At 43.3% G+C, this 13,347-nt stretch overlaps 1 protein-coding gene across 3 annotated transcripts in view; it reads right to left on the bottom strand.

The window, feature by feature from the left end:
• The window catches only part of LOC128693288 (FMRFamide receptor), a 525,101-nt gene that overhangs the window by 16,494 nt on the left and 495,260 nt on the right, over nucleotides 1-13,347 (bottom strand). For all 3 annotated transcript variants that reach the window (XM_053782882.2, XM_053782884.2, XM_053782883.2), the window contains one exon: nucleotides 13,143-13,322. In XM_053782882.2, coding sequence (XP_053638857.1) covers nucleotides 13,143-13,322 — 180 coding nt within the window. The remainder of the gene's footprint in view (nucleotides 1-13,142; nucleotides 13,323-13,347) is intronic.

Here is a 13,347-nt window from a genome sequence, read left to right as displayed (position 1 = left end):
GCCGGTTTCCCTGAATCCCTTCATAAATGTTACTTTGCTCACACTCCAACAGCACGTCAAGTATTAAAAACCATTTGTCTCCATTCACTCCTATCAAACACGCTCAAGCATGCCTGCTGGAAGTCCAAGCCCCTCGCACACAAAACCTCCTTTACCCCCTCCCTCCAACCCTTCCTAGGCCGACCCCTACCCCGCCTTCCTTCCACTACAGACTGATACACTCTTGAAGTCATTCTGTTTCGCTCCATTCTCTCTACATGTCCGAACCACCTCAACAACCCTTCCTCAGCCCTCTGGACAACAGTTTTGGTAATCCCGCACCTCCTCCTAACTTCCAAACTACGAATTCTCTGCATTATATTCACACCACACATTGCCCTCAGACATGACATCTCCACTGCCTCCAGCCTTCTCCTCGCTGCAACATTCATCACCCACGCTTCACACCCATATAAGAGCGTTGGTAAAACTATACTCTCATACATTCCCCTCTTTGCCTCCAAGGACAAAGTTCTTTGTCTCCACAGACTCCTAAGTGCACCACTCACTCTTTTTCCCTCATCAATTCTATGATTCACCTCATCTTTCATAGACCCATCCGCTGACACGTCCACTCCCAAATATCTGAATACGTTCACCTCCTCCATACTCTCTCCCTCCAATCTGATATTCAATCTTTCATCACCTAATCTTTTTGTTATCCTCATAACCTTACTCTTTCCTGTATTCACCTTTAATTTTCTTCTTTTGCACACCCTACCAAATTCATCCACCAATCTCTGCAACTTCTCTTCAGAATCTCCCAAGAGCACAGTGTCATCAGCAAAGAGCAGCTGTGACAACTCCCACTTTGTGTGTGATTCTTTATCTTTTAACTCCACGCCTCTTGCCAAGACCCTCGCATTTACTTCTCTTACAACCCCATCTATAAATATATTAAACAACCACGGTGACATCACACATCCTTGTCTAAGGCCTACTTTTACTGGGAAAAAATTTCCCTCTTTCCTACATACTCTAACTTGAGCCTCACTATCCTCGTAAAAACTCTTCACTGCTTTCAGTAACCTACCTCCTACACCATACACTTGCAACATCTGCCACATTGCCCCCCTATCCACCCTGTCATACGCCTTTTCCAAATCCATAAATGCCACAAAGACCTCTTTAGCCTTATCTAAATACTGTTCACTTATATGTTTCACTGTAAACACCTGGTCCACACACCCCCTACCTTTCCTAAAGCCTCCTTGTTCATCTGCTATCCTATTCTCCGTCTTACTCTTAATTCTTTCAATTATAACTCTACCATACACTTTACCAGGTACACTCAACAGACTTATCCCCCTATAATTTTTGCACTCTCTTTTATCCCCTTTGCCTTTATACAAAGGAACTATGCATGCTCTCTGCCAATCCCTAGGTACCTTACCCTCTTCCATACATTTATTAAACAATTGCACCAACCACTCCAAAACTATATCCCCACCTGCTTTTAACATTTCTATCTTTATCCCATCAATCCCGGCTGCCTTACCCCCTTTCATTTTACCTACTGCCTCACGAACTTCCCCCACACTCACAACTGGCTCTTCCTCACTCCTACAAGATGTTATTCCTCCTTGCCCTATACACGAAATCACAGCTTCCCTATCTTCATCAACATTTAACAATTCCTCAAAATATTCCTTCCATCTTCCCAATACCTCTAACTCTCCATTTAATAACTCTCCTCTCCTATTTTTAACTGACAAATCCATTTGTTCTCTAGGCTTTCTTAACTTGTTAATCTCACTCCAAAACTTTTTCTTATTTTCAACAAAATTTGTTGATAACATCTCACCCACTCTCTCATTTGCTCTCTTTTTACATTGCTTCACCACTCTCTTAACCTCTCTCTTTTTCTCCATATACTCTTCCCTCCTTGCATCACTTCTACTTTGTAAAAACTTCTCATATGCTAACTTTTTCTCCCTTACTACTCTCTTTACATCATCATTCCACCAATCGCTCCTCTTCCCTCCTGCACCCACTTTCCTGTAACCACAAACTTCTGCTGAACACTCTAACACTACATTTTTAAACCTACCCCATACCTCTTCGACCCCATTGCCTATGCTCTCATTAGCCCATCTATCCTCCAATAGCTGTTTATATCTTACCCTAACTGCCTCCTCTTTTAGTTTATAAACCTTCACCTCTCTCTTCCCTGATGCTTCTATTCTCCTTGTATCCCATCTACCTTTTACTCTCAGTGTAGCTACAACTAGAAAGTGATCTGATATATCTGTGGCCCCTCTATAAACATGTACATCCTGAAGTCTACTCAACAGTCTTTTATCTACCAATACATAATCCAACAAACTACTGTCATTTCGCCCTACATCATATCGTGTATACTTATTTATCCTCTTTTTCTTAAAATATGTATTACCTATAACTAAACCCCTTTCTATACAAAGTTCAATCAAAGGGCTCCCATTATCATTTACACCTGGCACCCCAAACTTACCTACCACACCCTCTCTAAAAGTTTCTCCTACTTTAGCATTCAAGTCCCCTACCACAATTACTCTCTCACTTGGTTCAAAGGCTCCTATACATTCACTTAACATCTCCCAAAATCTCTCTCTCTCCTCTGCATTCCTCTCTTCTCCAGGTGCATACACGCTTATTATGACCCACTTCTCGCATCCAACCTTTACTTTAATCCACATAATTCTTGAATTTACACATTCATATTCTCTTTTCTCCTTCCATAACTGATCATTTAACATTACTGCTACCCCTTCCTTTGCTCTAACTCTCTCAGATACTCCAGATTTAATCCCATTTATTTCCCCCCACTGAAACTCTCCTACCCCCTTCAGCTTTGTTTCGCTTAGGGCCAGGACATCCAACTTCTTTTCATTCATAACATCAGCAATCATCTGTTTCTTGTCATCCGCACTACATCCACGCACATTTAAGCAACCCAGTTTTATAAAGTTTTTCTTCTTCTCTTTTTTAGTAATTGTATACAGGAGAAGGGGTTACTAGCCCATTGCTCCCGGCATTTTAGTCGCCTCATACGACACGCATGGCTTACGGAGGAAAGATTCTTTTCCACTTCCCCATGGACAATAGAAGAAATAAAAAGAACAAGAGCTATTTAGAAAAAGGAGAAAAACCTAGATGTATGTATATATATATATGCATGTGCGTGTCTGTGAAGTGTGACCAAAGTGTTAGTAGGAGTAGCAAGATATCCCTGTTATCTTAGCGTGTTTATGAGACAGAAAAAGAAACCAGCAATCCTACCATCATGCAAAACAATTACAGGTTTTTGTTTCACAGTCATCTGGCAGGACGGTAGTACTTCCCTGGGTGGTTGCTGTCTACCAACCTACAACCTAGCCTCTATAACCCAACTAGGTAGACTGTTCCACTCATCAGCTACCTTATTTCCAAACCAATACTTCCCTATGTCCTTTCTATATCTAAACTTGTCTAATTTAAATCCATTACTGCGGGTTCTCTCTTGGAGAGATATCCTCAAGACCTTATTAATTTCCTCTTTATTAATACCTATCTTCCACTTATACACTTCGATCATGTCTCCCCTCATTCTTCGTCTAACAAGTGAATGTAATTTAAGGGTCTTCAATCTTTCTTCATAAGGAAGATTTCTAATGCTGTGTATTAATTTAGTCATGCTATGCTGAATGTTTTCTAACAAATTTATGTCCATTCTGTAATATGGAGACCAGAACTGAGCTGCATAATGTAGGTGAGGCCTTACTAATGATGTATAAAGCTGTAATATAACCGTTGAACTTCTGTTGATTACACTTCTTGACATAAATCCCAGTAATCTGTTTGCTTTATTACGTACGCTTAGGCATTGCTGCCTTGGTTTAAGGTTGCTGCTCACCATAACCCCCAAGTCCTTTTCGCAATCTGTATGGCTAAGTTCTACATTATTTAACTTATAAGTACTAGGGTTGTGGATACTCCCGAACTTCAGAACCTTGCATTTATCTACATTGAACTGCATCTGCCACTTTTCTGACCAGGTATTGAGTTTGTCTAAATCCTCCTGAAGTTCCCTGATATCTACGTTTGAATCAATTATCCTACCTGTCTTTGTGTCATCGGCGAATTTGCTCATATCACTAGTAATTCCCTCATCAACATCAGTGATATATATTATAAACAACACAAGTAACATACAAACCACTAGGAGGAACAAGACACACAACAAAAAATAACGAGCATGAATTAAATCTCCTGTTCAATTGGCAAAGTTGAAAGACTTCTCAGAGAGTTTCCCGAGGTACCTACATGAACCCCTGTAATTAAGCGAAAAGGCCAAAGAGTTAGAAATGTTCTCCACCGCCAGCAGCACTCCACAAGTCAGTCAGAGGGGCAGCAGGATCACCTGCAGACAGGTGATGGGGTATGTGCCTGCACCTCATCTACAGAGGATCGTGAAGAATTCAACACGTGTGCAACACCCAAGTGTTGCACACGTGTTGAATTCCTCGTCTTGTCGGCACTGTATATCATCATTGTAATGATACTGAGAATCATCTCAGAATGATGATACCTTCTGTATGAGAGCCAAACACCCAAGACCTGTCAACCCCACTATGATGATTACGATGACGAATAATATAACGGAAACAGATGGAATGGAGTAAAGGAAGTAAATAAAGGAAGAGAAGGAGATAAAGGGAGAGACAGCAGAAGTCAGGGAAGACATGGCTCATCGACCCCAATTACCAACTGAATTTTCCAGATTTTTTTTCTCAGTGGCGCTGCACGGGACTGTGGACAGGCAGAAAAAAAACAATTTCATCCACCTTCCTTTTTTTTTACCCTACTTTCTGCCCGAGCGAGCGTGTTCTGACAGGTCCTAACACGGTGACCTTCCCTTCATCACTCGATCCTTTCAATTCTCCATCCTCCTTCCCCTAATCCCTCCAATTCCCCCCCCCCACTACCTCTCAACAGTGAGGGGTTATCCCGACCCTCCTCCTCCTAACTCAACCCTCAAAACACCTCACTAGTACAAGATGAATAAAATCGGAATATTAACTTCTTGAGAGAAAGCGAAACTGTGGTTTATTTCGAATGAGATCCTCGTGTTCTCCTCAACAGGATGCCACCTAAATCAGTCTACTACCTCCTAGGTATGTACTTACTACTAGGTAACGAGGACAGTAGGCACTGCGAGACTTGTTTATATATACTTACGGTCTCGTCCAATACTGAACGCTATTCCCGTGATATAACTAATTCAAGGAATACAACCGAGGGAAATTATTATTAATACTAAGGGAGATTAAGGTTACATGGAATAATAAGGTAATGACCTATAGGCTGACTGAACTCTCACAGAATAAAACCGAGTCCCGTCTTTACTACCAGTTTACACCTCCATGGTTCCATGGAGGTTCCACCAGATACTGACATAGCAACTCCACTTACCAGCATGGCTAACACCCTACAAGTCCAACTTCAGTTAATTTTCCTGCGCTTATAAAGGCCGTTATCTCTTCCCTTCCATCCGTACCTTCTGGCTAATGAAGATCATTCCTACAAGAAACAGGCCATTTGGTCGCTCAAAGAGACGAGAATGTCGCCCCATGACCAGGACAGCGTGATTAGTAATTCTCTGGGACGAACACCGAGGACAACAGTCTCAACACCTCACATTCTTTCGCTTGTCAGCTAAACGCACTACCACTGATCTATGAGGCACTCTCCTGACCTATATCTTATGCATAAATTATATATTTTAAAACTCGTTTTAATGATTACAAGAGTCACCTCAATACCTCACAGCATCAATGTAAATGCGAAGCCAGCACAGAAATAGAGAGTCTCTCAGACCTACGCTGTAGTTAACACTGGGAATAACATAAATCCCGACTTTTTAGTGATATATAAATACCGGCTTGATGGTGGAATGTAGTGGAAAATGATGAGAAATTTAACAACGTTTTTCAAGGACAGTGGAAGCGGGAAATTATTATTATAATCATAGGGGATCGCTAAACCCATAGGATTATACAACGCATGTGAGAGGGGGGGGGGATGGAAGGCATTCAGGCTCAATTCAGGGAGCTGGAGCACAGATCCAATTCCCTAGATCAAGAGCCCCTCACCAGCGTCAAGGAACTTCCCTTGAGGGGTGGAAGCGGGAAAGACGAAGAATCTGTTTTCTTGTGAGTCACGGCATCTTGTACGCAAAAAAAAAAAATTAATTAAACTTTATTTTTAATTAACATTATTATACACAACGTAAATAACAGAACTGATGTTATATTGTATAAAACACTAAAATTTTAATCAAATTAAATACTGAACTGCATTTCCAGGAAAAACTGCTGAAATATCAGTCAGGGTTTCAATTTAAACAAAAGATTTTTTTTCGCAGTGCTTCACTTTTTAAATACTTTTTACGCATTTTTTTTAGCAAATTTATATTTTTTCATTTAATTCTAGTGGCTTATGCCACTAGAATTAAATAAAAAAAAATGGCGAAATCAGGCTAAATACATAGTTTTAAGAACAGGTACGACTGAGCCTACGAGGCTAGGAAGGAGTAAATCTGGCAGACGAAAAGTAGAGAGGCGGGAACAAAAGCTACAAACCGCAATATGCACAGTTCAATATGGAACAATAGCAGATACTATATAGATGCTTTCCGTCCATAGCTTCTGAGATGCGAGATTCCATCATGGCCTCCATACCGAGAGAAGACAGCATTCCAGCTTCAGACCGCGTATTTTAAACTGTTTCAGTGAGGAATGAGGCCATTATCTGGACAGTAACTTGGTCACGTAATACACTATGTTTGGGGCGAGTTAAGAGTACCAGGAGTTATGAGGGGTTTTATTCCGCAAGGAAAGGTGATGGTGATGTTTTCTTTGTCAGGAAACAGGAAAGTGTTATCTCGTGAGGGTGGGGGAGGTCTTTGTCTGAGGATGACCCGCTCAGGTATTAAACTAACTAATGGTTTATCGATGCAGGGTATCAGTGATAATGCAACTGCTGGTTTACCAGTGCTGGGTATCAGTGATCCGGTAACCGCTGTTGTACCTGTCGTCTGTATCAGTAAATCAGCCACCAGTGTATTACAGGTTCTTGGTGCTCACGGTTAATCATCTAGTGAATCCCAAGTACTATCTTTTCTGACTCGTGTAAAATACAGAAACCTCATGTTTTGTCAAGCTGAATTACGAAGATCAGCATGATGTTACATATGACGTGACTTACATGAGAACACACATGATGTGACTGACATGAGGACACATATGACGTGACTGATATGAGGACACATGATGTGACTGACATGTGGACACATAATATGGCTTACATAGAGACACGTGGCGTGGATGACATAAGGACATGCCATGGTGAACATGGCATGGACACATGACATGGTAGACATGAAGACACATATGACTTGGTTAATATGAGGATGCATGACGTGGTTGGTACAGGAAACAAGACATGATTAACATAAGAACACATGACATGGCTTACATGCAGACACATAACATGGTTGGCATTATGATACACATGATTCACAAATAATTTAGAGGGATCTGTGATTGAAATTTAAAACACCTGAGTTTTTTAAACAGAGTCAAGTTGACTATATGCAATACGATCGTTATATATTCAAAGGAAAATCAGTGAGTGCAGGAGGATATATAGTATTTGGTATAAGAATGGTTATCAAGTTTGATCCAAGGAAATGGAAAGGAACTCTAATTCCTTGAATGAGAAGCACAGAGTAATTTTTTTATTGTTACTGGATTATATTTAATGTATTCCGTAAAGTCTCATGTGTTTTCACCTTGTTGTTTGTGTTGATAGCTAACGTGAAGATGAGATCGTTATCTTACTTGTTAAGATTACAGACATGACCTGAAAAGTTAAATTGAATCTTAATAAGATTAAGGAGGTATGTGTTGAGTACCTCAGTCACTTGGTGGCAGTGGTGGGATCTAAACACTTGGTGGCAGCAGTGGGATCTAAACACTTGGTGGCAGCAGTGGGATCTAAATACTTGGTGGCAGCAGTGGGATCTGAACACTTGGTGGCAGCAGTGGGATCTGAACACTTGGTGGCAGCAGTGGGATCTAAACACTTGGTGGCAGCAGTGGGATCTAAACACTTGGTGGCAGCAGTGGGATCTGAACACTTGGTGGCAGCAGTGGGATCTGAACACTTGGTGGCAGCAGTGGAATCTGAACACTTGGTGGCAGCAGTGGGATCTGAACACTTGGTGGCAGCAGTGGGATCTAAACACTTGGTGGCAGCAGTGGGATCTGAACACTTGGTGGCAGCAGTGGGATCTGAACACTTAGTTGCAGCAGTGGGATCTGAACACTTGGTGGCAGCAGTGAGATCTGAACACTTGGTGGCAGCAGTGGGATCTAAACACTTGGTGGCAGCAGTGGGATCTAAACACTTGGTGGCAGCAGTGGGATCTGAACACTTGGTGGCAGCAGTGGGATCTGAACACTTGGTGGCAGCAGTGGGATCTGAACACTTAGTTGCAGCAGTGGGATCTGAACACTTGGTGGCAGCAGTGAGATCTGAACACTTGGTGGCAGCAGTGAGATCTGAACACTTGGTGGCAGCAGTGGGATCTGAACACTTGGTGGCAGCAGTGAGATCTGAACACTTGGTGGCAGCAGTGGGAGCTGAACACTTGGTGGCAGCAGTGAGATCTGAACACTTGGTGGCAGCAGTGAGATCTGAACACTTGGTGGCAGCAGTGGGATCTGAACACTTGGTTGCAGCAGTGGGATCTGAACACTTGGTGGCAGCAGTGAGATCTGAACACTTGGTGGCAGCAGTGGGATCTAAACACTTGGTGGCAGCAGTGGGATCTGAACACTTGGTTGCAGCAGTGGGGTCTAAATACTTGGTGGCAGCAGTGGGATCTGAACACTTGGTGGCAGCAGTGGGATCTGAACACTTGGTGGCAGCATTGGGATCTGAACACTTGGTGGCAGCAGTGGGATCTGAACACTTGGTGGCAACAGTGGGATCTGAACACTTTGTGGCAGCAGTGGGATCTGAACACTTGGTTGCAGCAGTGGGATCTGAACACTTGGTGGCAGCAGTGGGATCTGAACACTTGGTGGCAGCAGTGGGATCTGAACACTTGGTGGCAATAATGGGATCTGAACACTTGGTGGCAGCAGTGGGATCTGAGCTCTTGGTGGCAGCAGTGGGATCTGAACACTTGGTGGCAACAGTAGGATCTGAATACTTGGTGGCAGCAGTGGGATCTGAGCATTTGGTGGCAGCAGTGGGATCTGAACACTTGGTTGCAGCAGTGGGGTCTGAACACTTGGTGGCAGCAGTGGGATCTGAACACTTGGTGGCAGCAGTGGGATCTGAACACTTGGTGGCAACAATGGGATCTGAACACTTGGTGGCAGCAGTGGGATCTGAGCTCTTGGTGGCAGCAGTGGGATCTGAACACTTGGTGGCAACAGTAGGATCTGAATACTTGGTGGCAGCAGTGGGATCTGAGCACTTGGTGGCAGCAGTGGGATCTGAACACTTGGTGGCAACAGTGGGATCTGAACACTTGGTGGCAGCAGTGGGATCTGAACACTTGGTGGCAGCAGTGGGATCTGAACACTTGGTGGCAGCAGTGGGATCTGAACACTTGGTTGCAACAGTGGGATCTGAACACTTGGTGGCAGTAGTGGGATCTGAACACTTGGTTGCAGCAGTGGGATCTGAACACTTGGTTGCAGCAGTGGGATCTGAACACTTGGTGGCAGCAGTGGGATCCAAATATTTGTCACCGAAAAGATTAGTAAGTGTCCCCTCCTGATCCACTATCCCTTCCAAGGTGACCCCAACACCCTCTACCCCTCATTCACCCAGCTCAAGTTGACAGATTCCATTACTTCATGTATGAAACCCTTCAAGTGTGATGGAATATGACAGGGGAAACACAGATAGTTTTTGGTCCCGTACTGTAACATGGAATATGGCCGGGAAACATACATAGCTTTTGTTGTCACACTGTAACTGTCATAATAGACTGGGGTAGATGAATGTTGTGAGTGTACTCAGTTAAAAAATTGGCTTTCCTTAATCACTTCATCTGTCCAGAATAATATTTAAAATACTAGTGACCCTTTACACCACCCCACCTGTCCAGCGATCCTCCCTACACCACCACACCTGTCCAGTGACCCTCCCTACACCAGCACACCTGTCCAGTGACTCTTTACACCGCCCCACCTGTCCAGCGATCCTCCCTACAGCACCCCACCTGTCCAGTGACCTTCCCTACACCACCACACCTGTCCAGTGACCCTCCTTACACCACCCCACCTGTCCAGTGACCCTTTACACCACCCTACCTATCCAATGACCCTCCATACAAAATCACGCCTGTACAGTGACCATCCCTTCACCACTTCACCTGTGCCGTGAACACTCACCACCCACACATTTCACCAATGATCCCCCACACCTTCACCTCCCTACACTAGTAATTTCTCCTGGACCTCTTTCACCTTTTCCACCCCCACCCTGGTGATATCCCTTCACATCCCCTCTATGCCTCACAGTTAGCCACCTCCTCTGTTCCCCCTCATCCCTCTCTATCAGTGGCCCTTCCTAATTTATGACTGCCCCCCCCGACTCCCCTCATGATTCCCTACCCCCTAAATCCCCTAATGATCCTCTACCCTCTGACCTCTCTCATGATCCCCTACCTCATGACTCCCGTCATGATCCCCTACCTCCTGACTCTCTTTATTATACCCTACACCTGTCCCAGTGAGGGAAGTAACGGGTTTAATGGTAGGTTTGCAACAGTAATAAATGAATAAAATAATAGCCATAAACAAAGCATTTAAAACAAATAATAAATAGGTAGACACTGTCCAGTAACGACTCGACTTGCCTAGTACCAGTGTTTTTGTTGCACGTTTCCGAGTAGGCTTGTCAGTCCATGATGCAGACATTATATGAATGTCCCAGGAGAACCTACCATATAGTGAGTCGCCTTGTGTGACCAGAGAGCTTCACAATGTAAGGAACGCACAAGCTGTGAACAAAGTATGTATTTCCTTACCTTGTATGTATCTCCACATAGCTCTGATCCCCAAAAAAATATGGACAGCATTTCCCCCCCTTGTTCTCTACTTCCATAAAATGCAGACTCATCTACTGCTGAATTTTTTGAGCTGTCTCCCTCAATATTATTTTTTTTACAGATAATCACCAAAGCATTTGCACTCTCCCACCTCCCTTCCGTTAATGGCATTACCATCAGGATCCCCTTCACATTTTTCAACATTCTCCCATAATTCTTTTATTTGATCTCATTATCTTGCCCTTTCTTTGGCCCATTTATTACTTTCTCAACTTTACCTATGTCAACTTAGTTTTTTTTTGTTATTTGGTATAAAGTTTATTTTCTTATTGTGGCTTTGAACCCGTAGCTCTATCGCTAGCGCAGTCTCACATACTGTCGGGAGTTCGAATCCCCGGTACGGCCGGATAACATTAGTTCGAATCCCCGGTACGGCCGGATAACATTAGTTCGAATCCCCGGTACGGCCGGATAGCATTAGAACATGTTTCCATAAGACACCTGCTGTCCATGTTCACGCATCAGTGTGGGCGTTAGTTGACTGGTGTGGGTCGCATCCTGTGACAAAACTGACCTAATTTTCCCGAAATGCTCTGCATAACAAGCTGCTTTCTATATAGTAGTATGTTATTGATGTCAGCTAGGCTTGTGTATCATGTACATGTACTTGTAGAAATAAAGATATTATTATTATTATTATTATTAATAACTATTATGTCTAGACACAGTCATGATCTCTCCTTTCAAACCCTCGTTTGAAAGGAGAGATCCTGGCTCTCTTTTCTCTCTTTCTTCCCATTCTGTCCCTCTCTTCTCCTATCAGAATCATTGGAAAGTGTCGTGTTTGCCAATGTCTTGATCACTGTTGTTATATAACCAAAACGGGACTCTAAGAACAGACAATTTCACATTCCGAGTTTTAGTTATATCGAGTGACTCCAGGATCAAATCTGAAAGAATCCCATTTGGAGGCTTCAGCAGGTCTGCTCTCTAAGAAGCTTCCTCTGCCTTGTCCTAACCTCATTTCCCATTTGTTTATTTTTACGCTCTCTTCTCTTTGCACTTTCACCTGATTTGTGTAGCTCGTGTGAGGGTCTCCATCTGAGACACTGTGAGAGACTCTTCCTGTGCACCACAGTTAGAGGATGGGTGAGTATTTAGGAAGTGTGGAAAGAAGGAGGATATGCGAGAGGATGTAGGATTTGTGCAGGATACAGGATGCGTAGGGGAATGTAGGATACGTGAAAGGATGTAGGTGTGTTTTGGAGAAAGTAACAGTATCAGAAGACCACAGGATGTCGTCATTCAAAGGCTTGGTGGTTTGGCTATAAATAGTTTACCAGTCCAGCCCGCAAAGAGACCTCCATCATGGAAGCATAATGTGCCAACAGAGAAAGTGGTGATCATGTGATGAACAGCTCAGTGGCCATGGCCAAATGGTCCGTGGCCACACACGCAAAAGCAACATATCTCAGATTATAAAAAAAAATCCAGGCCTTCATAAATACGCGTAACCAAAATTTACACGAAATGAAAAATTTCTTCGGTGTCATTACGATATTCGAAAGAAAGTAACTGTATCCACACCTTGCATGATTTACATAAATTAATAAAGTATATATATATATATATATATATATATATATATATATATATATATATATATATATATATAGAGAGAGAGAGAGAGAGAGAGAGAGAGAGCGACTTCTGTGAAACGATTCTGCAGTATCTGAAATACATATAAATCTTTAATGTGGTCTGATGAAGTTTCCTGTAGACCCGTCTGATTAAAAACATTGTGTGCAAAATAAACTAGCCACTCACAGAAATTTTAATGCAAGTATTTTAGTGGCTGAGCCAGTGTACTGCTGAGAGAGAGAGAGAGAGAGAGAGAGAGAGAGAGAGAGAGAGAGAGAGAGAGAGAGAGAGAGAGAGAGACTAAAGAATCTCTTCTATTTCAGAAAGAGGGAGGGAGGAAGGGTAACAAGAGAGCCGTCCAACTCACCTTCTTGTAGGTGGAGTGGCTGCCCAGGAAAGAGTAGTCCATGGCAAGCCTGGGTTGACCCGTGACGGCATCGGTGACCTCGTTGATGACCCATTCGTGCGGGGTGGTCGCTGTTAACGTGAAACACAAGATGAACACCGCCACGATCACCCGCTTGGCACGACTTTCCGTGCAGAACACCTGGGGAAGGAGGGGTACGTGGTGA

The sequence above is a fragment of the Cherax quadricarinatus genome, chromosome 28 (genome assembly GCF_038502225.1).
Source record: "Cherax quadricarinatus isolate ZL_2023a chromosome 28, ASM3850222v1, whole genome shotgun sequence".
Taxonomy (NCBI): Eukaryota; Metazoa; Arthropoda; class Malacostraca; order Decapoda; family Parastacidae; genus Cherax; species Cherax quadricarinatus.
This window is presented reverse-complemented; position numbering and strand designations above follow the sequence as displayed.